General features: G+C 48.6%; 2 protein-coding genes and 1 long non-coding RNA gene across 6 annotated transcripts in view; 2 read left to right on the top strand and 1 right to left on the bottom strand.

Moving 5' to 3' along the window:
- Positions 1–1,317: 1,317 nt before the first annotated feature.
- On the top strand, positions 1,318–3,330 carry EGR2 (early growth response 2; the record flags this gene model as incomplete). Its single annotated transcript, XM_083866928.1, is given in 3 exon segments — positions 1,318–1,575; positions 1,577–1,784; positions 2,132–3,330. Coding segments are annotated over 3 exon segments (1,665 nt in total).
- A 4,609-nt stretch (positions 3,331–7,939) lies between these two features.
- Positions 7,940–8,689, bottom strand: ADO (2-aminoethanethiol dioxygenase; the record flags this gene model as incomplete). Its single annotated transcript, XM_083865849.1, has 1 exon — positions 7,940–8,689. One exon carries the CDS (start codon positions 8,687–8,689, stop codon positions 7,940–7,942), a length of 750 nt encoding a protein of 249 aa, XP_083721975.1.
- A 66-nt stretch (positions 8,690–8,755) lies between these two features.
- Positions 8,756–25,561, top strand: part of LOC310912108 — a 57,566-nt gene continuing 40,760 nt past the window's right edge. For all 4 annotated transcript variants that reach the window (XR_014590619.1, XR_014590620.1, XR_014590621.1 and 1 more), the window contains exons 1-2: positions 8,756–8,843; positions 9,374–9,517. This is a non-coding gene — a long non-coding RNA (uncharacterized lncRNA). The remainder of the gene's footprint in view (positions 8,844–9,373; positions 9,518–25,561) is intronic.

Here is a 25,561-nt window from a genome sequence, read left to right as displayed (position 1 = left end):
GGCAGAGGTAAGTCCATGCAGCACAGGGATGCCTGGCCACACCCCTCTTCTATGGCACAGGCTGTAATGAATTGGACCTGTACATATCGGTATCTGCAGTTAAAAATGAAAGTGAAAAGTTTTTAGCCTTCCTATGTATTCTCTGGCTTGTTGCTTTGGAACAGGAATGCACTGTCATAATATCTCTCATATGTTGCCATGTCTTGCTGCTGCTTGGATTGTCAATGGGTTTTTTCACTGCAGACTATTGAAAAGGGGCCTCACACGCTACAGACCATATGTGAGAGTTGCTTTCCTAAATGCAGTAATAAACAGCCATGAGATGAAATATCCCCAAGTAATGAGATTAGTGACATGGGATACAGCTTTCAAAAATAATTATGTCTGACACCCTCATCAGCAAGAAGATGTAGGGGCTGCAAGCTCTAAGCTTGGGAACAGCGTATGAAAGATTGGCTTCTCCTGGGAAGAGAGACACAAGGGAGGTTATTTTTAGTACTTTGCAGAAAAAGAAAAAAAAAAAAAGCCAGAATTTAAGCACTCTTTGGTTTGATACCCTCGTTATGGAGGAGATCATGGGGAAATAAAGCAAAAGCGGGAGTGGAAATGTTACTGAGGATGGCAGCTGGGATCCAGAGATTGAGCTGAGCAAAGCAGGAGCGGTAGGGCCAGAACGGAACGAGGTGGGGCGGCGGGGGGACACTCCTATCCCCCGTCACTCTCCCCGTCCGGTCCTCGCTTGTGCCCGTCGATACAATAACAAGGCAGCGACGACGGAGCAGGCGGTTCCGTTTTCGCGACGGTATATATAGATCAGACACTTTCCAAAACAAGCAGCGCCGCCGAGTCGCTCTGTTCGGCGGCTCTTTCCACCCGTAATTCAGAAAAAAAAATTATTTTTAAAAATTACTTTTTCTTTAAAAAAGGAGAGGCTCTATTCCGTGAATGCGGCTGTTTCCTGACCCGCCGCCGCTTTGCGGTTACAGGCTGCTGAAAAAGTGAGCGGGGTCCGGCGGGGCGGCCCCGGGACCTCCTCTGCTTTTCCGAGCCTTTTAAAAATTTTCCGGAACGAGCCCTAAAAGGGCAGGCGGGGCGGGGCCGGATCCTCGCCTTTTTAGGACAAGGGCCCCGCCACCGGAATACCCCTCTGGGCGGCGCGGCGGGCGGCGGCGGGGGCCGAGCGGGCCCGGGGCGGGTCGGGGCCGCCCCCGCGGGGCGCGGAGCGGGTGCGGAGCGGGGGGGCCGGGGCGGGCGCGGGCCGGCGGGTCCCGCACGCGGGCGCCCACGTGACCGCCGGCGCCGTTCCTCAGTCCTTATATGGGCAGTGACGTCCCGGGTATTCAGGGGGCCCCCATAAATAGTTACCGCCAGACTTGTCCTCCAGCGCGAGCTGCGGCGGGAGCGCGGCGCTCCCGGGGCACCGCGGGCACCGCACCGCCGCGACGGGGCGGCCGCCCGCCCGCACATGCCGCGCCGGCTCCCCGCGGTCCCCCCGCGCTGGTAGTGGGAGGTAGGGGGAAGCGCCCCCTCCTCTCCCTCCCCTCCCCGCCCCGAGTGCCCACCGCCGGCCGGGAGCCCCCGCTCCCCCGGCCGCCCCGCCGCCCCCATGATGACCGCCAAGGCGGTAGACAAGATCCCGGTGACCCTCGGTGGGTTCGTGCACCAGCTCCCCGAGGGCATTTACCCCGCGGATGACATCTCCGCCGCCCTGCCAACTTCGGTCGCGATCTTCCCCAATGCCGACCTGGCAGGGCCGTTCGACCAGATGAGCGGTGTGGCAGGAGGTAAGCGGAGCCCTCGCAGGTGCGGGCCGGGCCGTCCGCGGGGCAGCGGCGGGGCGGCGGAGACTCGGGGCGGCGGGCGGGGATCGGACCGGGACGGGGCGCCGGGACCCTCTCCGGGGCTCTCCCGCCGCCCGGCCGGGGTCGCCGCCGCCCCTTCGCGGCCGCCCTACCCCCGCACCCAGCTCGGGGGGGAAAGTTGCGGTCGGCGCGGAGCCCCCTCGCATCCGGAGCGCAACATGTGCGCGCCGCAGCCCCGCGCTGGGCCGGGGCGGGCGGTGGCTGGGAGCCGGTGCCGGTCGTCCGGCGGGTGGCGGCGCGGAGGGCTGACCTGCTCCTTGCCCCCCCAGACGGCATGATCAACGTGGACATGGGCGACAAGCGGGCCCTGGACCTGCCCTACGGCGGCGGCTTCGCGCCCAACGCCCCGGCTTCCCGCAATCAGACCTTCACCTACATGGGCAAATTCTCCATCGACCCGCAGTACCCCGGCGCCGGTTGCTACCCCGAGGGCATCATCAACATCGTGAGCGCGGGGATCCTGCAGGGGGTCAGCACGCCCTCCTCCGCCGCCTCCTCCGCCGCCTCCTCCGCCGCCTCCTCGGCCACCGCCGCCTCCGCCACCTCCCCCAACCCGCTGGCCGGGGCCCTCGGCTGCACCATGGCACAGGGCCAGCCGGCCGACCTGGAGCATCTCTACTCGCCGCCGCCGCCGCCTTACTCGGGCTGCGGTGACCTGTACCCGCAAGACTCCTCCTCGGCTTTCCTGCCCGCCGCCGGCGGCGGGGCGCTGCCTTTTCCCCCGCCGCCCTCCTACCCATCGCCGAAGGCGGCGGCGGCCGACGGCGGGCTCTTCACCATGATCCCCGAGTACGGCGGCTTCTTCCCGCCGCCTCAGTGCCAGCGGGAGCTTCACGCCGGCCCCGACCGCAAGCCCTTCCCCTGCCCCCTCGACTCGCTCCGCGTCCCGCCGCCCCTCACGCCGCTTTCCACCATCCGCAACTTCACCATGGGGGCGCCCCCGGCGGGCGCCGCCCCCGGCAGCGCTCCCGGCAGCGGCGGGGGCGAGGGTGCGGGCGCCCGGTTGCCCGCCGGCGCCTACAGCCCGCACCACCTGCCGCTGCGGCCCATTCTGCGGCCCCGCAAGTACCCCAACCGGCCCAGCAAGACGCCGGTCCACGAGCGGCCTTACCCGTGCCCCGCCGAGGGCTGCGACCGCCGCTTCTCCCGCTCTGACGAGCTCACCCGGCACATCCGCATCCACACGGGCCACAAGCCCTTCCAGTGCCGTATCTGCATGCGGAATTTCAGCCGCAGCGACCACCTCACCACCCACATTCGCACGCACACCGGCGAGAAACCCTTCGCCTGCGACTTCTGCGGCAGGAAGTTCGCCCGCTCCGACGAGAGGAAGCGGCACACTAAGATTCACCTGCGCCAGAAGGAACGGAAAGGAGCCGCGGCCGCCGCCGGCGGGTGCCCGCAACCCGGCGGCGGGAGCGGCGCGGCCGGCCTGGCCCCCTGCGCTGCGCGGACGCGGACGCCCTGACGGCGCGGGACGCGCAGGAGCCAGCGCGGAGCCGCCGCCGAGCGCGGCAGGCGCGGAGCGGAGCGGAGCGGGGCCCGGCGGGGCGCGGCGAGCACCTGGCGGCGCCGCGGGGCTCCCCCGGGCCGGGCCGGGGCGGGCCGGGGCGGGCCGGAGCGGCGGGTGTACATAGGGGCTGCGGCGGGAGGATGGATGCATGCAGTGCCGTCGTGGTGAGGTGTCCTTGGTGCCTTGTGTGGTGTAGAGCCCGGTCCCCTGTCTGCATGTGGGGGGTGCCTTACCGATCCGCTCCGACGACAGCGGCGACACCGAGACCGGAAAGTTTTGCCCTCCCTGGTTTTAGTATGGCTGTACATTTCTGCCTATTAATATTGGGATCTTTTTTTTTTTTTTTAGAGACTATATTTTTGTACGCACCGGTTTGGGGTTTTGTTTTTGTTTTTCTTTTTGGTGACTTAAAAGTGTTCCGTTTGTAGTAGGACTTGGGACAGGATGTAAATACTCGGGCTGGGACCGGCGCCCGTGGTCGGCCGGGACCCAGCGCGCCGCAGGTAACACCAATAATGCACAACCACTAACGGGGGCTGGAAGGAGAGAGGGGGGGGTCTCTTTCTCGCCACTCTGTAAATAAACTTTTCGACAATAGGATAGGTGCTTACAAAGTTTATAAAAGACGACAAATAAATCTCCTAATTATGCTAAGTTGACATCTTTATTTCTGTAGGTTCCCTGGCCTGACCCAGGGAGGGGATGTTCCCCGCGCCGGGTCCCGGGGGCGGAGGGCTGCGGGCCAGGGGCACCGCGCCGCCCCGCAAAGCCTCAGCGTGGAAAACCTGCGGCCTCGGCCCCAGCGTACTAACACTCGCTTTTGAGTGCGGGAATTTCCCTCGGAGACGAGAGACGGGATAATATTAACCAGGGAGCTGGGTGGGTTTTTTTTTTTTTGACTCATTCTGTTTTGTTCCGCGGTTACGATCCGCCCCAGGCAACCTCCGCGAGTGGGCTCCGGAACAGTGAGTACCGCCGCCCCGACGGCCGCCCCGCCGCTCGGGGGAAGCGGCTCCTGGCGGCGCGGGGCTGCGCGGGCGGAGCCGCGCCCGCGCCCGGGGGCTCGGCAGCGGCCCGGGGCGGCGGCGCTCACGCCCGCGGCACAGCACAACTGTTTTTGCTGAAGCTGAACCCACATGGCCGCAATATCGTGCCTTTTTTTTTTTTTTTTTTTTGGTAAACTTATTTTGGTTATTGTTTTTTAAGATGTTATTCTAGCCTGGGCCCACTCTCGGATCCCACCATCGCTGCAGGGCCCTAAGCGCCCTGCGGGCTCGCCCCTCTGCCATACCGATCCCCAGCGCGGCCCACACTGCAAAGTGAGCTCTGCAGGACGGACCACACCGCTAACGCCACCAGCGCAGCAGGGCGAGGGGGTTAAGCCCTTTCTTGGTGCTTCCCAGCCTCTGCTTGCCCAGTGTTAGGTTCCACAGTGCAAAGCCCCAGCAGCACCCGCTCTTTCTGTCTGATAGAAATCCCTGCTCCCCATCTTCTGGAACTTATGCTGGCTTTTGGGGCAGCTGCTCTTCAGTGGGAGCTGAAGTGACACGTCTGGTTCTGAATCAAGACGGCTTCTAACGTTGGGCACGGACCAGCCTGTGCAGAAGCCACACTCACTGCCCTGCCATCCACTTTAGCAGCACAAGTAAGCTTCACCTCCTGGGCTGCAGTTTTGCCACAATCTCATGTGGTCCTGGCCCCCAAGAGAACACAGCCTGCTGCTGGAGGGATGTCCTACAGAAGCTGTGGCCTCCTCGCCTGCTGGGCTTCTCTAGATACCGCCACAGCCTTGGTCACAGCCAGAGCATCTTGAGCAAAACTAGTATCTCAGCTACCCAGACACACAATCCATGGCTCCCCCTGCAATCTCCAAACTATTGTCTCCAGCCATGCAACAAAATTAAAACCCAAATCAAAAGCAAAAATTATATAAACACAGAAATCGTAAGAGGTGAACTAAGGAAACTGCTGTGACTAGTGTACGGCTACAAGAGCACCTCACATGGCATAGTATCAATGGTCCTACACTCCTGTCTCTGCCTTACAGTGAGAGCCAGCTTCAAAAGCAGCAGTAGTGTATGTGCCTGTTTTTGCCTGCAGGATGTGGGCTGAGAATGTAGTGCTAACCATTGCCTCCCAAGGAAAAGCCAGTCACACTGCTCGGACTGTCAGGCAAAAGAAACTGTACCGTACTTGGCTCGAGGCTGTCATACTTGTGAAGGAAAGTAATGACTGGTCAGTGGTGAGATATTCTGTATTTATTCTACAATTCAGCAATAACAGTTATTTTGCTGTTGTGAAAACACAATAACCAGATTGCAGAGAGAAGGAATGGCATTACAGACTTAAACTGTCTGCTTACAGATATCCAGAACATAGGAATAAGTTTCAATTAGTGAGTAAGCAAGAAGTTACACAAAGAGGCTTTTTAAAAAATGCATCTCAGATTTTCTTTGCTATTTTTCCAGCTTTAAATGCTTTGATACAAACACCTTAATTAAAAAAAAAGAAAAAAAAGAAAGAAAAAGGTTTTGCCATGATTAACAGCACTCCACAGCATGACCATGCTGTCCTCTTCAGAAAGATGCATTAAATACTGTCCCACTAAACATCTTGATTAGGTTTTACACATGAAGGAAAAAAAATAAACTCTCAGCAGAGAGACCTAAGGGGAGGGCAGAGCAGATGGGATAAAAAACGCTCACTGTCGCAGTTTGTTTTTCCAGTACAGCTGTTTGCACGCACCGTGCTATCTTCTTTGTAGATTTCTGAAAAAGGATAACTGTCTTCATTAGGCTTGGAGAGAGGTAGAAACAGGCTGTAACACAGGGAGGCATTGCCTTATAATTAATGACTACATTCGATCAAGAATTGTTAAACATTAGCTAATGCTAAGCTGCAGGGGAATTCCAAGAAAAACAGGTAAGCTGGCTGCAGAAATATCAGACACCTTTAAGTGCTCTAAGAATAAATGGAAATTGCCTGAAATAATTTCTACCAATTTTTCCTTGCAAAAGAATTAATCCATGCATGCATAATGCTGACTGTATATTACAATCATTCTTTCGCAGGCCAGGAGAAAAAAACAAACCAGCAATGCCATATCGGAATCATTTAAAAATTCACACATTCAAGCCGCTGTACAGGAAAAACAAGTCTGCTTTTATAAATACACCGAAAAGTAAAGCCAGTTGAGAAATGATTTCTGGAGCAGGTTGGTACATCACTTAGGAGGTTGCTAAGTCGTGTTTTCTTACTCGACTTCTTACATCATGATTAAGACGGCCGAGGCTGCCCTGGCCTGGGTTTGTGGTACGAAGTGTGCGTTAGGATCAACAGGCACAAGACCAGTCCCTACAGCACAGATGGGGCATTTCACCTGTAGAAAAACTTTCTCCTGTATTTAGGAAGATTACATCCCCTGCTGCGGACAAACTGCATCTCCAGATCGCTTCCATCATAGCAAGGCGGAATTCATGGTGTCTCTTCTACTCTACGTTTATTTAAAAGCTTCATGAAAAAGTAGTCTTTATAAATAGTATAAAGAGGGAAACTGCAAGGCTTCAAAAGCCCAAAGCGTTCACATATAAAAACACAGACCACGCTTTAAAGAGAAGACATCAGGTCAAATCTTATCAGTACCAAGGGTATGTGCTGCTGTATACTGAGGGTTTGCAAATACGCTGTGTTTCTAGAATAGCTTCCACAAGAGTGGATAGTTGTTTTTTCTCTTATGATGCCCAGTTTCTGCCACTGCTGCGTTAGAGGTTCCAAGCGAGGTTAATTAGCAGCTGTCTCCTTCTTGCTGAAGGAAGTATGCATAGATGCACTCAGTAATTCTCAGTTGCAATAGTGAGATCTTGTATATGACACTTAAAGAACTGTTGAAAAGTAACTCTGAACCTGACAGTGTCCATTTGGAGCAGTAATTTCCTTAACTCCAGCCCTGGGGACTGATCACTGGCATTTACTGGAGGAGTATGTCGTGGCTGAGGAGTTGTTCTGGATTTGTTTTTTACTAGCAGGGTATGGCTCTTCTTGAGAATCGCTCTGGAGACAGTCCCCAAAGGCTGCAGCCAGACCAACCCCCCTTCCCAAACTCAGTGGGAACAGACCCCTGGTCCTGTGGTGCCAGCTGACTCATGCAGTGGGAGCCCCACCGGGAAAAGCCGGGGCACCCTGCGACAATTCTTATTGCATTGACTCTCCCTTTGGAGCCTCAACCCCCCTCCCCGATGCGTGGCCCGCACTATTGACACAGGATGCTGGAATATTTCCCCGACCTTTCGGCTGAGCAGCTTAACCGTGCTGCTCCCGCTTATCGGCCCCGAGGGCATAAACACGTCCTGGCGCTTTATTTCCCCAACTCACGAAGCCCGCGATCAGAGGAGGGCTCTGAGCCGCAGCGCTCCCGCGCAGCTCCAGCCAGCAGGGCACACCGCGCTCCCGCGGCGCCGCTGTCCGGCGGGCCCGGGGGAGCGGCCGGGCGGCGGGCTCCCCTCCCGGCGGGGCCGGGCACATCGTCCCCAGCGGCCGCCGCCCGGCACGGGCCGCCCGGCACGGCTCAGAGGCAGACGCGAGGCCCGGGGTAGGGCTCGCCCCCGCACCAGAAGTCGGCGGCCTGCGGGGTCTCCACCAGCCACACCTCCCGCGGCAGCGCGGGCGGCTCCGCGCCCGCCGGCGGCCCCTCCAGCAGCCGGTAGTAGTGGCAGTCCCGGCCGTGCTGGGGGTCGTAGGGCGGCGCCAGGATGTCGAGGAAGGCGGCGGGCCCGTCCACGGCGTCGATTTGGTGGAGGTTGTCGGTGTGCGGCGAGAGCAGGCAGGGCGGCGAGGCGGGCGTGTAGTTCTGGCGGGAGCGGAAAAGGGCGCGCAGGCACGGCCCGCTGCCGGCGGCGGGGGGCGGCGGGGCGGCGGCGGGGGCGGCGGCCCCGGCGGGCACCGTGTCCATGCAGGCGATGCGCAGCGTGCCGTACAGCACCTTCAGCATGCCGTTCATGCCCGGGTGATCGTGCAGCGGGATGCAGGCGCCGCTCCGCAGCAGAAACACGCCCATGCTGAAACTCTCCGTCTCGCAGATGTGCATGTAGCTGACGGGAGGCACCACGCCGGCCCACGGCGGACCCCCGCTCGCCGCCGCCGCCGCGGCCGACGGCCCCCGCGGCGCCAAGTGCAAGTCCTCTGCGCGCACCTCGTCCAGCAGCTGCTGCAGGCGGTGCAGGTTCTCGCCGAAGGCCGGGCCCGCCGGGCTGCGGAAGGTGATGCGCGCCTGCCGCGCCACCCGCTGGATCAGGGAGGCCATGTTGTCCCGGGGCATGGCGGCGGCCCGACCCGGCCGCGGCGGGCGGAGCCCGGCACCGCTTCCGCCGCCGCCCCCGGCCCCGGCCCCGGCCCGCCGCGCAGCCGCGCCGCCACCGGGAACCACGGGGCGCGTAGTCCGGGCCGCGGGAAGGAGAAGGAGCGCGGCAGAGGTGAGGCGGCGCGGGGGGCCGGGCTGTGCCCGGAGCCGGTGGCGGCTGCTGTTGGGCGGTGAGGGGAGACGGGCCGGAGGGAAGAGGGGCCGGCGGGAGCGGCCGCTGCCCCGGGCTGAGGGCCCCGCTGCCCCGGGCCGAGGGCCCCGCTGTCCCGGGGGCCGCCTGCGGCGGGGGAGCCACGGCAGCAGGGTGCCCGTGCCGCGTTTCCTCCCGCACCGCTGTGGGGGCTGAGGAAGCACAGGAGCAACTTGTTGCTTGACTTGTAGTTAAGCCGTGTAAAACTGAGCGAGGCGGTGCAAGTGCGGTGTCATGGGCGTATAGCAACTGCCCAGAGACAATTTATCTTTTATCACTAACGGCTCGATATAACCACGGCATTTGGGCTAACTTATCAGACCGGAGTTTTGTGGCGCTGCCTATCTCATTGCAGTGTTGGGTCGATAGTACAGCACGTACTATCCTTCATGCATCTCATTGTGGTCACTTTTGAGTGTGGTTGTGTCTGAATTAATTATCTTTAACCACAGGTGAACACCGACGAGCACACAGAGTTCCTGATGCTGATCCTCAGAGAATCCGTGTGTGGCAGAAAGGATGGATAATCTTTTGGCTCAGCTCCAGCCTGGTGGAGCAGCCTGCATGTGGTTGTTTCAGGCTAATGTACAAAAAGGGTACTGCATTTATTCTGCCAGGTTTTTATCTAATTTGTGTATTTATGGCAATGATCCTTTTACTTCTTTCTAATTAATGTGGCTGCATGTAGCAGATCATGCCTAAAAATCCTCCAAGTCAGAAATTAACCTGTGTGGGGGATATTTTAAGCACGGTTAGGCTCTGGTCACAGAAATATACAGACTCATTCCACCTTGAGTTCAATTACTTGCATGGTTGTGAAACATTTAAGTACCATGGTAGGTCTAGGTTCTGAGAAACAGCTGAATGATAACAATCAGATATGACTGCATGGGCTGCAGCTCACTGGTTAAAAATATTCATTTTAAAACCAGGTAAACAAATGTATTTTCTTGATTAAAGGCAAACTCAAGTTATGGGATATGTGTTAAGCTTAAGGAAGATATACATGGCTTTACAGTATTCTTACACATTATCATAGAATGGTTTGTGTTGGAAGGGATCTTAAAGATCATTTGATTCTTGGAACATAGCACCATGGGCAGGGATGCCGCCTGCTAGATCAGGTTGCTCAGGACCCCATTAAACCTGGCTTTGAACACTGCCAGGGATGGGGCATCAACAGGGTCTCTGGGCAACTCCTGAAATATCTCACCATCCTCACGTGAATGATAAATACTCTACATGAACCAGAAATACAAGTGCTGTGACATGTGATGGCCCAGTAGAGGATGAAATACTGATGCTGTAGACAAAGATGTGTCTTGGATCTCTTTTTACAGAACCATTTCCTGCCCTCTATAAATAAATTTGGTGCACAGAATGCAAATTCAGGTCATGGCATAACTGCATCTCCCTCCACAGAGAAGGATGTTCATTTGACTTGCTACTTTCAAGTTCCACCTGAAGCTACAAAGCCTTGCAACCTTCAACTGTTTGTTAAGTGCTAAGTGATTTGTTAAGTCTGCCCCTTGCCAGTGTTGGGAGCACAGGGTGAAGATTGGATGTATTTCTGTACCTGGCAGGATGCTTAGGATGAGTGGCATTATCCTGTGTGGAGAGGGGGAGTCTTTAAAGGTCTGTGAGCCTTCCTGTATGGCAATGAACTGCTGAGGAAGCTCTCATTGCTGTTGCATTGGGTGGCAACTGGCATTTTGTCAGAAATGGAGGGATTGGAAGGCTCCATGTTCAGTGAGCTCTTCTATTCAGCCCCCTTCACAGGGACAGTCAATTTAATTGTGAAAACGTGCGCTGGAATTTTTGGCAGTACTGTTGTCAGTGACAATGATAAATTCTTTATTGGCTACCTATTTGTGTCCTGCCTCAATGATTGCACTTTGCTTGCAAGTGAGTGCTAGAATACTCACTTTTGGGCACACTGGTTCTTCTATGCAGCACAAAAATCAGCTCTTTTGTGGAAACAAATGCTTGGTATTTGTAGTACATTGGGTACATGGAGTAACTTGCAGTTGAAGGAAAGATCAGCATGGAAAAGCAGGATCCTGGGTCTGAACTCAGCTTGCTCTTGCCTTGCTGTGTGGTATTAGCTGAGTTACTTGACTCTTTCACTACTTATCACTCTGTAAACCATGAATCATAGGACTTACGTACAAGGATATTTATTAAGATTTTAAGAACATCTTTACGTGGACAATCCTGGTGCCATGTTAAACTGGTGATGAAGTTTGTACTTTGTTATTTGTTGATTGATCACCTTATGATCGTCAATGTTTTTAACTGCTGTATTAATTGCCATTTCTAACAGATACAGACAAAAATATAATAATGTTCTAGTGAAATGCTATATCACACCCACGTTTTTTCAGTGCAGTAATATTCAAATAAACCGACAAACCAACCTCAGCAGAAAAGCAAACTGTCCAGCCAACTGGAAATTAAATTGGTATGTTTTTTATTCTGAAAGGCCATATTCTTAGCTGGTCTCTACTATATTTAGCATATGTGAGAGGAAAAAAATCATGATGTAGTTGCTTGGCTAGGCTTTGGGACTGTGTTGTGTTGGTCATGCCATGACCAAAGTTCAGCTCTGAGGTTTCATGATACAGCCAGTGAGCACGAGGTCAAGTTCAGGTTATGGTTTTGGTCTCCTCCTGCGTTTACTTTGTTTCTCCACACACCAAAAGAGAATATGCTGAGAAGTCTCACGCTGTGTTCTCCTGCCCAACCCCACTACTTTCTGTCTCCTCCCCTTTTTACCTGGACTCAAAACTGTGAACAACTTCTTGCTTCTTTATTGCTGTTACATATTACAGCTCCCTCTAAGTTTGTGAAAAACCCTGGTTAATTTTTACTTTCTTCTAGGGGCTGCTCCTCATATCCTCCTAATTTCTTTTGAGAAGTTAGAATTCCCTGTAAGCATCAGATAAAACCATCTGTAGTGAATGAATATGACAGCTGTTTGTGTAGAAAGTCAATGGTTACCTGTTGCTAAATGCTGTGCCACAACACCAGAATATTTTACAAGATACAGAGTTTGGACAGGGAGTGCAGAAAGCATCCTCTGTTATAATGTTGCCAACAGCTGCAGATGTGTATTTACACAGGACGAATCCCAAGAATCTCTGTCAAAGAGCATCTTTTCTGCACTGTTCCTGCGCCACTGGTTCTTCAAAGGTGGGTTGGTTTTTTTTTTTTTTTGTTTGTTTTTTTTAAATTTTGTTTTGGTTTGTTTGTTTGTTTGTTTTAAGAGCTGCCACCAATGAAGGAGCTAGATAGGAATGCTAGCCAAACATGACTCAGATGACAACAGGATTAAAAAGAGAGAAGATAAACAGCTTGTCTGTAATATTTGCTGGTTCTCTAGTAACGGCTTATGTAAGAGAAAGTTGGTTATCAATTATTCATCAGAGAATATATATATCAGTAGAAACACAGGGGAGTGCTAGATGTAACTGCACTGAAATCAAAAGGGGAATTAGGTTCATATATATACCAAACATCAAGCAGATCTATGTAACATTAAGACTCCCACCCACCTTTACCACTTCTTTACTGAGGTGCATCCTGCATTCCATTAACTGCTGGAGAGAGTCCAGAGGAGGTGACCAAGATGATTAGAGGGATGGAGCAACTCTCCTGCAAGGAAAGGGTGAGAGAATTGGGTTTGTTCAGCCTGGACAATGGATGGCTTAGGGAACACCTAATTGTGGCCTTCCAGTACCTGAAGAGAGGCTACAAGAGGGATGGAGATGGACTTTTTACAGAGGCATATAGTGACAGGAGAAGGGAAAATGGATTCAGATTGAAAGAGAGTAGAATTAGAGTAGATAATATGAAAAAGATGTTTACTGTGGGTGTATTGAGGCCCTGCACAGGTTGCCCTGAGTGGCTACCCCATCCCTGGAAGTGTTCAAGGCCAGGCTGAAATGGGCTCTGAACATCCTGGTGTAGTGGAAGATGTCACTGCCCGTGGCAGGGAAGTTGGAACTAGATGCAGATAATCTTTAAGGTCACTCCCTACCCAGGCCATTCTGTGGTTCTGTGAACCACGTAATTCACCCCTCACTGCACACTTCATGTGTTGTAGCTCCTAGGTTAAATGCACTATTTCTATATAAAGCACATAATTAATGAGTTTTATTGACAGTTTGCTACAGAACAGACTAAAGCAGGAGTTGGAGTGACTCACAGTAGGAAAGGCTGTGCAGGATGCAACTCCCTGTGCATGAATTTGCAGGAATAATGAACCTTATTCTGATCATCTGAGTTCAGCTCCATTGACTTCACGCTTTCCACTGGTGCACAGTTGGTCTGTGCTGATGTCTGTGGTGCCATCCAGGTTAGCCTGTGGTGCCGGGTGCTGTGAGGTACCTATGGCTGTACTCCTTGTGAACTCCCTGGCTCTCCAGGGCTGACCCTGGGTGTGAGGAGGAGGAGGGAAACTGCTCCCTTGCAGGTAAAGCTCTGTGTCTCTGTGCATGTCTGCTCTCTCATTATCACTGACCTCAGAGCTGTATTTACTTTTACCTGCCATGTGATAGGTGCAGTAAAAGAGCACTTTTGTCCTAGGCTAAGGTGTGATTCCACTCTCTCAGGAGAGCCCAAGAGTTGGCAGTAGGTTGTGCACTGACTCTGGGGTCCCAGAGGATGCAAGCTATGAGTCTGCCACTGCTTATGCTACGTTAGGGAGTGGTCACACACCAACTCTGGAACATCCTTGTTAGCAAGATCTAAAGTAATCCTGTTTCAGTGGCTTAAAGAGTTACTGCTGTGCCACTGAGTCACACTTGCTCACTCATAGCCTTCCCTCATTGCCAAAAATGCTTCAGCACAGAGATTTTTGATGCTAAGCCTTTCTTTCTCATGATCACGAGTGAGGACTGGGTATGGTTGTCACACAGGTAAAGCCATAGTAACTTAATTGCCTTTGGTTAAACATGTAACGCATTATTTTAAGAATCATTTTTCAGCAACAGAGAGAACTACTTAATTTCTTAATGATTTGGGATCAAGTTTATCCCAGTGGGGATCTGTATAGGGCTACTCAACAATGATAAATTTTAGAAGGGAAGAACAGCCAAAGAATATTTTTCAATTTTAAATAAATAATAGATATATTTTTTTCACAGAAAGACTTAGTGTTCAGCAGCAAAAGAGGTTAATAGTAAAAGTTAGTGGGTAAGATATTAAGTAGTTGGAAATTTCTTTCAGTGTTTTCAGATGTTTGTAGAGTTTAGGTTAATGGGTAAATCCAATAAAATCATTCTCTGTCCTATAGGTAAATGGGTCTGTGATAGACTCCATGCCTTAGTGAGGAGGAAGGAAATGTTATTCAAGTGTTGAAACAAGTGAAGTGGACTGTGGGAAGCAGAAGAAAAAGGCCAAGACCCACAGAACTGTTACAGCCACCCATGCATAGCACTGATCTCTCTTTGAGAGAACAACCAGTGTCTGACTACTTCCAAATCAAAGAACATCAATTAGAAATAATTTGCTATTAGTAGAGAAAAATATCAAGGAAAAAGAGCAGGAAGAGATGCTATCATGAGTGAAATACCAGTGAATGAGGTCAGGAGGATGTTCCAGAGGAGCAGCATGAAGAGGTGAGTTGGTGTGGCACAGGGAATGAGGGAACAGGGAAGTTTGATTCCAGGACTTAGGGCTGCAGATGAACAGCTGTTAAAGGGGACATACACAAGCCTTTGGAAGATTAGTGCAGTGTGTAGGCTGGGTTTTGAAGTGTGGGTTGAAATGATGATATAAAATTTTTAATTTCTTTAGAAATTAAGACAGTGTGTTTGAGGACAAAGTGACAAGTCACAAGATTGGAAATGACAAATCTTTGCCAAGGCCATGATCTTCACTGGTTGTGGTTTAATGCTCAGGGTATTTATGTGACCACATGCCCTTTTTGGGGTAGAATAATGTAACTATCAGTAACATGCCACTTCTGCATATGTGTAACTCAGGATGATTGAGGAAAAAACCACAAAGTTATCAACATATAATGACCAGTTAGTTCAGATACTAAATATCTGAATATTTTACTTTTAACTAAATATTTTACTTTTGCATTTCAGAGCATGGTAACAGGAGTGTGGTAGAATTTTCTTGGAAGATTAGAAGGAATTCCAGCAGAAACTGATGCAGAAACTCCACTTTTTCCTGAAAACTAGCTTCCACCTTTTCCCATAACAGGATCAGGGCTGAACAAGCCACACGTCCTTCTTACTGTTGGTTTGGGTGTTTTTTTTATCTCTAGGAAAACAAAATTCTCCGTGTCTCTGTGTTAAAATGATTGGAAATTAAACTTAGGGGGATCTAGCATGTGATTACTTTTTTTAGACAGGATTTTCTTCGTAGCTGAATTGGGCTGTGTTTTTTTTCCCTCACAAACCAGATGGTAAGTGATTCAGTACTTTTAGCAGTAGAAAAACGATTCGATTTCTTTCCTCAGTAGTTGGTGTGAATGTACTTTATCTATTTACATATTACATAAACACACTTTACCAGCATTTCTGTACATAGGTTACAGTCCTGATCCTGCAGAGCCGTGCACACAGGAGTTGACATGGCTGATATAGAACTATTTGCATGGAACTCGTGACAGTGTTGTTGCTCTATTTGTATCTTTATGTATGTTCTTAAATTTGCTACACTGTATGAGGATGCCGGCATGATTTTAAGTCCACAAAACAATTGAGTAACTTTGCATACTTTGCTTTCTTTTCACCTAACAAAGCCTCTGATCTTTTCTGCTGTGTTCCTGTAGTAGTCTGTAGGTCCTTGTGGCTTTTGCGTTATGCTAAAAGCTTTGTCCTTATTATCCAATGTAAGTTCTTCCTGGTGTGCAGGGAGAGTGAGGTTCTCATTCATGTATAACCTTGTGGACTTGTACTGGTGCTATTCCCTTTGGGAGAGATTGCAGTAACAGTGGCACATATTTGGGAGAATATTAAGAATTCACATAACTACCCGATTTATCAGGGTTATATGCATCTATATTTGTTGGGGTATACATAAGGTTAAATAGAACATATGTGTAACCCATCTATGCTGTGTCAGCATACAGCTATTTGAGGCAGAAGGCTCTGAAGCTGTTCCTGGACTTGCAGTCCAGGCAAATAGTGTATTACAGTGTCCAGTCACTCATTCCCTGTACAAGAAGGTGCAAGTAAGGTTGTCCAAGCAGCCTGACCCATGTCCTTTCCAAGCAGTTAAGAGCTGTTTAGTGAATTTGCTGTGCTTTTACCCTGAATTGAAATGTCGAATGCATAGTCTCATCCTGCTGCTTTATTGAGGTGATAATACTCCATTTCAAATACAGTAATCACGTTCTCTGTTTACAAATCTGGCTGTGCACAGCTGGAACATAATTACCTGATTCTCTTCTTGGTTCTGCCTCATGTAGGTATGCTCTGGTGGAGTCACTGGGGGATTGTGCACAGAGGAGCTGGCTGGCCCCTTGCCTTGTTTTCCAGGTTTACCAAGGAATTAGAACTCACTTCTGAGCATTTCTCATTTGAAAAATGTGACAATCTTCTGCTTCCATGTATTCTAATAGGGGAAAAAAAAGACATATGAATTAGCATCAGAGATACTGTGCTGTGACATGACAAATTTTTCCCTTCAATTAATTTTTTCAGTGGAAGGGTGTCAGAAGGAGGTCCTTGAAACTAGCACTGTTTGTTTGGCATGGATCAATAATCAAGCTGGGGTGATCCAGTGTGCCTTGTATTTGTGAAATAAGTTACTTTTCCCTTTATGCAAGGGGAAGCATTTTGGGGGGGTTGCCTCTTAGGCTGTGTGGTCACACAAGGTGGCAGAAAACTCTGTGGGGCACATAATCCTGTGGGATGATGGTGCATAGGGTGGTGTGTGCCTCCAGTCTGAGGTCAGACTGCCTAATGGGAGGAACAGCCACAGATCTGTGTGCTGCATGCCAGGATTGTACCTTCTCTGAACCTCATCACTGTCACAAATGGTCACATTTCTTGTAACTGGGAATTTCTTTTTTACACTACCAGAAAGAGATAGAAGCACAAAGCAATGGTTACACACTTCCAAGCACTGTGTCTGTGGAAAAGCAGAGCAGTGGATTAAGATTTCTGTTCCCTCAGGCTGGCTGTACATGCTCTTGTGCTGGTTGTGAGTGACTGCCTGGCAGCAGCGTGCTCATTTCTCAGTGCACTTGTCCTGTGCCCACTGGCACCCAGCTGCTTGTCCCTCGCTGGCCAGGTGTGACACCAGGAGTGTTGTCATGCCTGGGAGTGTGACACTGGGTGTGACATATATAGAAAAGGGGTCCAGGAGAAGTCAAACCAGGTTAAATTCCCCCTCAGTGTGGAGGGCACTGAAGAAACAGTGTTGCAGACCAGTTATTTGTTGACTTCTTTGGGTACCAGGGAGTAAATACTGTGGAGAAAACTTGGCTCAAAGCTTTGAGGACCAAGTAATTGATGTAAGCCCTGGGTTACACAGGGCATAAGCATGCTTTTATAAGTACTGGAAGTACTGAAGAGAGTTTCCTCTGGTTTTAGTTAATGATAGAGAACGTTGGGTACAGTTTGTTTGCTTGATTGGTTTCATTTTATTGTGTGTAAATACACTGTAGAAACAAGTTTGCCTTTTGTCCAGTGGTACTCAGTCAGTGTGCTTCTGGTAAATCCAGTGAATTAAGGGGAATAAGTAATGTGTTCTGATCTGTCAGTGAAACAAAGTCCATTTAAAATTAAGGCCATGAGGGATATGGTGAGGCTGCAGAGGAGTTACAAGAGAGCTGCCTCAGTCAGAAGGGAGTGGTGCTCTCCCATGTGTGCTATGAAACTCTGGCTCTGCTGATCTTAATGAAAATGATGTGGTTTTGGACTGGGACAAATGAGAACAGAATCTGACCAACTGTTAATAGCTTTTTGTATTTGAGGCTGAAATAAAGTGGCTGTGTGTGCAAATAATTGTGCAAGCGTGACTTCTGAATGACTCCTAAAAGGGGAATTCAGTATTTAATTGTTGGAAATACAAACTGTTTGGCACAAATCTCCTGGTTTGGCTGAGCTGTACTTGACCCGTGACAGGGAGAGCAAAGGTGATTTTGAGTCCTGGGATCCGAGGGGCCAGTGTGTAATGTAACTTGAGTCAGTGTTGACTGCTTTGTAATTATAGATGCTTATTTTGTGTATAAACCCAGTTGATTCATTATCTTTTAATTCCATTATCTCATCTCAATCTTTCTGTGTGAATCTGAGCTATTTGAGTTCAAGGGAATGGCATATAACTAGAATTTAAAAAAAGGAGCTTGATAACAAAAGGTTGGTTGTTCTGATATAAAGATGTTCTGATGTAACCAAAATGATGAAATTGGTTAAATCTATCTACAGAATCTGAAAACTTTGTGGGTAATCTAAGAAGTTCAAAATAACCTTTCTTCTACTCCATGACCTGCATTTCTTGCAGTATTTTGACCCATGCCTTGGAACAAGGATAGTTTAGCTCTTAGAATGTAAGAGACAATTAGAAGCAAGCATGATGGTGTAGCTTAATACTCTGTCACTGTGCTTCAGGAACCCGCTGAATTCCAGGAGCTCTGCTCTTTATGCAAATGGTGAAGATGGCTTAAGCCCCCTTCATTTTGTTAAATTCTTCAACTGTGGTAATCTCACCATAAGTTATCAGATGTCCTTATGCCTAGAAGTGTGGGCATCTCATTTTAAACTCTGGAAACCAGAGAATGTGCCAAGATCTACAAATGCTTTCAGCTTTCAAAGAGCCTCCAGTATCTGATAGAGTAAGTTTTACTTACACAAGCAAAATATTGCCACTTTTAAGTACAAGTGTTGATGGTGTGGAGAGATGTGAAATTTTGTTGGGATGGAAGTGTGAGCCCAGAGTTGATGGGGTATGTTTGAAAGTAGTTCCTGGCAGAAGTTACACTGACTGAGAATCAGGTCCTCACACTCATTTGACATCATTTGAAGATGCACACATGAAGTGAAAGTACCATGTGGCCTTTCAGCTTCTGCTCCTGTGGTACATGAGGTTTTCTAATACACAGAAGAAAGGAAACATTCACTTTTCCAGGTAATCATTACAGAATGGGTGTCTGATCTATTCCAGTCTGCTCTGTCTGGGGAATGTCTCCACAGCTTTAGTGAAGTGCTGTGCATGCACAACAAGGAGGCTTTTTGGATGGAATTTGTAATGCAGGAGTCATTAACTGATGATAGTGGATAATTTGGAAAGAGATGAGTACAGCACTTGCTGCTGACTTAGATCATAGAAATAACTTGAGGGAATATATTCACCAAACTGAGATGTTTTCTAAAATGCTTGCTAACATGTTACTTATGCTTCTGTATGCCAAAAGCAGGAGCTTTTTCTCCAAACCAAACAGAAAATTAGAATATCTTCTTTTTAATTGGATAAGGAGCAAGTGTGAAAATTGTTTGGATTACCTGGACGCATGTAAGGGTCACTAGAGGAAATCAGGCCCAGTGCTTGTGTGTTTGTCTAAAGGAAGTGGCATTTCCATTTCATTTTTCAAGACCCCTGAGGTCTTGTCTGTAACTGTATCAAGAATATAGTCACATAGAGAAAAATCTCCCAGTCAAGTTTCCTGTTGGTGTGTGTCTCCTCCCTTTGGCTGTTTGTTATTTTAGATGCAGGAACTGTCGGTCAGTGCACCAGAGCCTGTGGGCACTGCTGGGATAAACAGAGCAGCTTTCCTTCCACTCTGCTGTTTCATGGAACTGAGGGCTGAGCTGGAGGGCTGGTGGTTTGCTTTTCTAAGTGAACCCAGGGAAGCAGATGGGTTCCATGAGGAGTCCTACATCACTCTGGCTGGCTTTGAGTGTGGCTGGATACACATCAGAAATCCCAGAGCTTCTCAGCTCTGTCTGTGTGTCCTACAGCACCACTCTCCAGGGAACTGAAGTTACTAGATTGGAAGATAAGAATTGCATAAAAAAGTCGCAGTCCCTGGGAGTTTAGGAGTGATAGCAGAATAAATACTTATAACTTGCTTTCATGTTATATATGGCATGGGACTTGCTCTTCCTTGCAGATGACTTCTCCAGTGCTGTTTGGATGTGCTGCGGCTCTGTGATTGCTCCTAAAGCCTTGATTTGACAGCAGCCTCTGGCATGCTGTGGGCCAGCAGATCTGCATAGCAACAGACCCGCCAGTCTTCCTACAGAGAGTTAAAGGAATTTTGGAGAAAATGAGTGAGCCAAAAATTTGCCGTTCTCTTCTGTGGCAATTTCCTGCATTCAAAGTGCCCCTCATCTCTGGCACAGGTGGGCAACAGGCTGGGGAGGAAAGCAACACAAGTTTTATTGTCTTTCTAATGCTTGGGGCTGCTGATGTTAGGTGCTTTAAGTGTAGGTTTTTGAGTGAAGAGATGTAGGTGAGGGAGAAGTATCACTGTTAAGTGAACTGGAGGGATAGTACTTTGACCTCTTGGAAGACAGAGCAGGCTGAGGAAAAGGAAGAAGATTAAAAGAAAGAAAATCCTCTTAATCTGGGTGATGTCAACTTGTCATTGTCAGTTCAGTAGTTCTGTAGCTGCAAGCCTCCTGCTGCCTGCTGTGCAAGGAGCAGATCATTAATTAAAAGGCATGGCAGAGTGCAGCATACTTAGGGCTTTGAGGTGCTGACAAACTAATACCGCCCAGCATAACTGCAGAGAGCATGTCCAACACGAGGTACTGTTCTAAGAACTAAAAAACCTGTTATCCAGTGTGTCATCCTTGAGGACTCCATGTGGCATACGTGCTGAAACCTAAAACTTCCTTGTTCTCTGCCTCCCTAGCAGCCTCATACGTGAATCCAGCTTCTCCTTAGTGTGAGCCACAAGGCAAGAATCTGTGTAACACAGGGTTGGGAGAGCTTTGGGGTTTCCTAGGCCACCTGGCTGTGCAGCAGTCCTGTGCCTTTTGACCTAAGAGCACCTGGGTAATTATGCTGGGCATGGCAAAGGGTAGGAGCAGGTGTGCTGCTAAGGTGTTTAAATCTCTGGCAAGACTGAGTGCCTGTTCTGAGATGCAGAGATGTGGGTCAGAGAGCGTAGGACTGAGTTAGATAAGAGAATGTGAGAACACGCTCACTATATGGCTACTAAACAAGGAGCAGGAAAGGGTTTCACTGGTTTTGGCTTGAGAGATTAAGCAAGAAATGATGGATCAGGTAGAAAGGAATCTGGTTTGACTGTGGTATAATTTGTACAATATATAGTCTCAGCTTGCAATTTATCAGCAGACCAGATTGTGAATGTTCAGTAGTGTGTACAAGCATCTGATCGTCAATGCCCAGAGCAATGACACTTTTCCTGCTCTCAGTTGTCATCTACACTTGCAGATTTAATACTTTTATTTTGGAGAATACAGCACTTCACTGTCCTGTGAAACAATGCATTTCTTCTGCTGTTCTCATGGAGTTGTGATGCAATGATATCACTTCCTAGTGAGGGACTGGTGAATCATTTTGTTGGTGCTCACAAATCTCTTCTTTGCTAATAGTTTCTGCGCTGGTCTTAATAGAATTTTCAAAAGCAAAATCGTGTCAGGGACTGTTTTAAAAAACTTTTTGTAAAAAAGGCAATAGTGCCGTTATTTGTTGCATACCATACTGAACTCAAGCTCTCAGCATGCTGCTGAAATGCTGTCCCAAATATATTTGTGTAGCTCAAGGTACTGACACCTATCCAGTCATTCCCTCTCCAGTAGTGGGAAGCTCTGTTGCTAGCAACAGAGTGGGAGACAGAGGACACATATTTGTCTCATGGGCTCAGGTGGGTAGCCTGAAAATTTAATGTTTAAAGCTCTCTCTCTGTAGGTCTGGTAACCGCTTGTATGGGAGCAGAAGCACTCTGAACTATTATGTCTCGGTATGCAAAGGTTCTTCTAGTTGGGAGCCTCTGACAATTTATTGTCTGCCTAGGAGATGTGACTGGTTGTTCATCTCCATCAGCTTTGCACCTCAGGTGGTGTAAAGGACGCAGAAATCAGGAGTAAGTAGGTCCCTCAGAGTTGCCTTGTCCTGGGGAGAAGAGATGACAGGCTGTGTGGTTGTAGTGAGGCAATGTGCAAGGCCTTTGACATCTTGTACACTGGTGAAGGCCTTTTTGTGGGGAAAAAGGAGTTACTTGTTGTAAGATACGGGGTTATAATTGTTAAAGTTATTAAGGCCCTATTTACCAAAGAGCCCTGTAGGAAGGCACAGCTGCAGGCTCACGGTTGGAGGTCAGTTGAAGGGTGGGAGATAGTACTCACGGACAGCACACTGCAGCTGAGCCAGCCAGTGGGTGCTCTTCTGTTATGTTTTGGTTTTGTCTGGTTGAGATTAAAGGTATAAAAGGGCAGCAACTTCTGCACAAGAGGGTCTGTGCCTTTGTTCCCCATTGCTACAGCTTCTGGTGTGAATATGATCCTCTGAAGGTAAGGGCACTTACTCTTTATTAGGTTTTTTTATTGCTAGGTTTATTCTCTGCCAAGCCTGAAGCATCTTGAGTTATCTTTAAAACAGCGCTAATCTCCCGGCAGCTGCCGAGTCAGGGAATTGCAGGAGAAGCACAAAAAGTGCCTTTGCACCTTTCCCTGTTGATGGGCCAAGAGTTCCTGTGTCACACAGGTCCCGCCTGCTTCTCCAAGCAAGCACACAGCCTGCTCCAGCAACCCACTGGAGGGTGTTTGTGTTACTTGTACTGCCCATTGCGCCTCTCCTTTCCTCCCTGATACATCGCACATTGCCAGCTGGTATTTGTAACATGTTCCATAGAATTCTAAAACGAAACTTCTTTGGAGGAGGTCAGCGTGCTGTGCGGGACGCATCCTGTGTGTGGGCTGCATCTGACAGATTCCTGTCGCTGTTATCCAACAGGCTTGTCAGAAACGACAGCACCTGCCCGTGGACTGCCCTAACACAGCAATACCAGCCAAAGAGGGAAGTGTTAATAGTATTGTTTGCCCTTGTGTGCTCATATTTGTAGTCTCTCTGCAGGAGGAGAGACACAGTGTAAATATCTGGAGGGATAGTTACATGTTTTGGAATAATGATATCAGGCACCGTTCAGTTCTGAGGAGTCAGTGTACAATTATTGCAATAGAAAACAACACAGGAGGTTGCTTAAGAGTTTTTCAGTTATCAGTGATTTTCCTACCCACAGACAGGTGAAGAGGTGACCTGTCTAAAAGTTTTGTCATCCTGGAAATAGTGCCAAAGATCAGATCTTCCTGATCCATTGCTGGGAAGATTTGTTCTCACACTTATGCCTACATGCTAGAGATTTTTCTGTTACATTTCTTTTCTGTGATGGATGAAATCACTTTTTTGTGTCGTTATGTAATGTTTGACTCCTTCTGCCTGTGTTGCAGCCGTTAGTGCATTTGACATGTGTTACTAGCACTCTATAGCAGTGCTCAGTGGGGGTTCTCAAAACAGCCATTGCTTCACTCTTTCCCTAAGCTTGTCTGCATTCCAAGCCACTTGATCTTCCACTGTTAGCCTCCCATTACAAATTATCTGATCTCTTAACTCACAGCCTAATTTTTCTTACTATATCAGTGGAACTACTGACCACTGAGTTTAGCAGATCCAGGTTGGTGTTATACCTGTGAGAATTTTCTGGTTGCATGATTTCTGCTTATTTTGTAAGTTTTGCAAGGCTTTTTGCTTCCCTGCTGCCTTGATTTCAAATGTGTGATCTTGAAATCAGTTGATATGAAATGACTTCCATTTTCATTTGCCTTCCCTAGAGGATTGTACTTGCAGAATTACCTTGTAACCTTGTGTTGAATTTTAAGAGCCAGAGCCCAGCTGAAATTCCCAGACCAAGGGATATTATAGTTTCTAGTAACCTTGGTGCCTTTCTTATGCTTTTTTTCTAAACAATGCCTTTTTGCCTTTTATATGATCGGTGATTTTGAAAAATGTGGTTCCTTAGTTACCTGTTACAATTTAAGAAAATAGTGTGTCCTCTTCCCACTTATGTGCACACTTTTTTCCTTCCTTTGGTGTTGTAAATTGACCATCTCTTTCCATTGTTATAGGAAAACATTTAATAGACACCATTTTATAGACAAAGCAAGGGAAAATCTACTTGGTACTCTGCCTTGAACTCTCAGTCTGAGTATGGCAGAATTGGCAAACATGAAGTGTAGGCCAACAGCTAAGGAGAAGAAGGGAAGAGAGTTACAGACATTAAATAAAGACAGGATGAGGCAGGAGGAAGGACAGGAGATGTGTGGCAAGAGAGCCCCAATGATATGGGTCAGCTTTACTCCCATTGAATCTGAGTGTTAGCCCAAATTTATTGAGATAGGACATCCAAAGCCTTCCCAGGGGGGTGATCTTAGCCCAGAGAGCAGCATGAGATAAGGCTCAGAGAACAGAGGAGAAAAGAAGACATGCAAGGACAAAAGGAGTGAGAAAAACAAAGTGAGCAAGTGGAGAGGAAGAAAAGCAGAGGGGTTGGGAACAGCCTGAGATAGGACTTTGTAAAGGCAAACTGGGATGAGCACAAGAACTTGAATTTGACCTGAAAGTAGAGGATGACAGCATTTCTGCTCTGTGTTAGGTCTGCATTCAGAATTTCAAGCTTTGTTTTGCCTCTGGAGTCCTCAGTCTTGCTCAGTCCTATTACAGTGGGGATGGCAAGTCAGGTTTTAGTGACAGTGAGTTTCCATCCTTGGGGTGCTGCACCAGTCATGCCTTTTGGTAAAGGTTACTGGTGGAACTGAGAGCAGCTTTTTGGAAGGCAACACTGATACCATAGTCATGTTTTCCTCAGCCAAGCACAGGGACAGAGTGGAGAGCTGTGTTTGATGGCACCTGGGGCAGCAGAAGGGCACACAGGTTATTCTGCTACTTGCGTGTCTGCTGGAGAAGGTGGAGGTGTCCTTGTGCCACACTGGTAATACAACAAAACTGCTGTGAAAGCTCTATTAGAAGATGAAGTGTGATGCTATAAGTAAGGTAACTTACTGACTGAAGGAAAACTAATGAGATGAACAATTAGCTTATCTTCCACTTTTCTAGATACTTTAAGAGCTAAAGATTTAGAATTAATCTAGAAGAAGCTGGAGAATTATTTTGAAGCTGCTTAAGGCTTCTTGATTGATTTATGGTACTCTTCTGGAGGAGGAGACTTTTACTTGAAATTAGCTTAATCCTCACTTTATTATTGTTACTGGTCAAATTAATTGTCTTTGTCAGAAATCATAAACCCTCAACAAATCTGGTAATGTTTACTTGGGTATTTTTATTTCTTGAAAGGTGAAGATGTGTAAAAAAAGGAATTTTGGTGGCAGTTTGTTAGTATGAGGCATCTTAGTAGTATACATGAATCTATACAACATAGCCTGAAATCCTATGCCTTTTGAGGTTTGCACTTTTTCCACTTGTGTTTTGTTTCTTTTCCCAGTCATAATTTCAAAAATATCAGAGTAGCCACAACAGAGCATTTTTCCTGTTTCCACCTGTGATGTGAAAAAATAATATTAGTACACAGAGATTTTGACTTTCTCTTGAAAGCATCTGGATGATTTTATTATGCAGTCCACTGTGCCTGTGATCTGTCTGAGAGCAGCTGGTGATGAGCATTGCCAAGATATTGAACTGGGCTGCTGATA

Source organism: Zosterops lateralis, assembly GCF_965231275.1.
Source record: "Zosterops lateralis genome assembly, chromosome: 8".
NCBI lineage: Eukaryota > Metazoa > Chordata > Aves > Passeriformes > Zosteropidae > Zosterops > Zosterops lateralis.
Note: the sequence above shows the minus strand (reverse complement) of the source record. Positions and strands in the feature narration are given on the sequence as shown.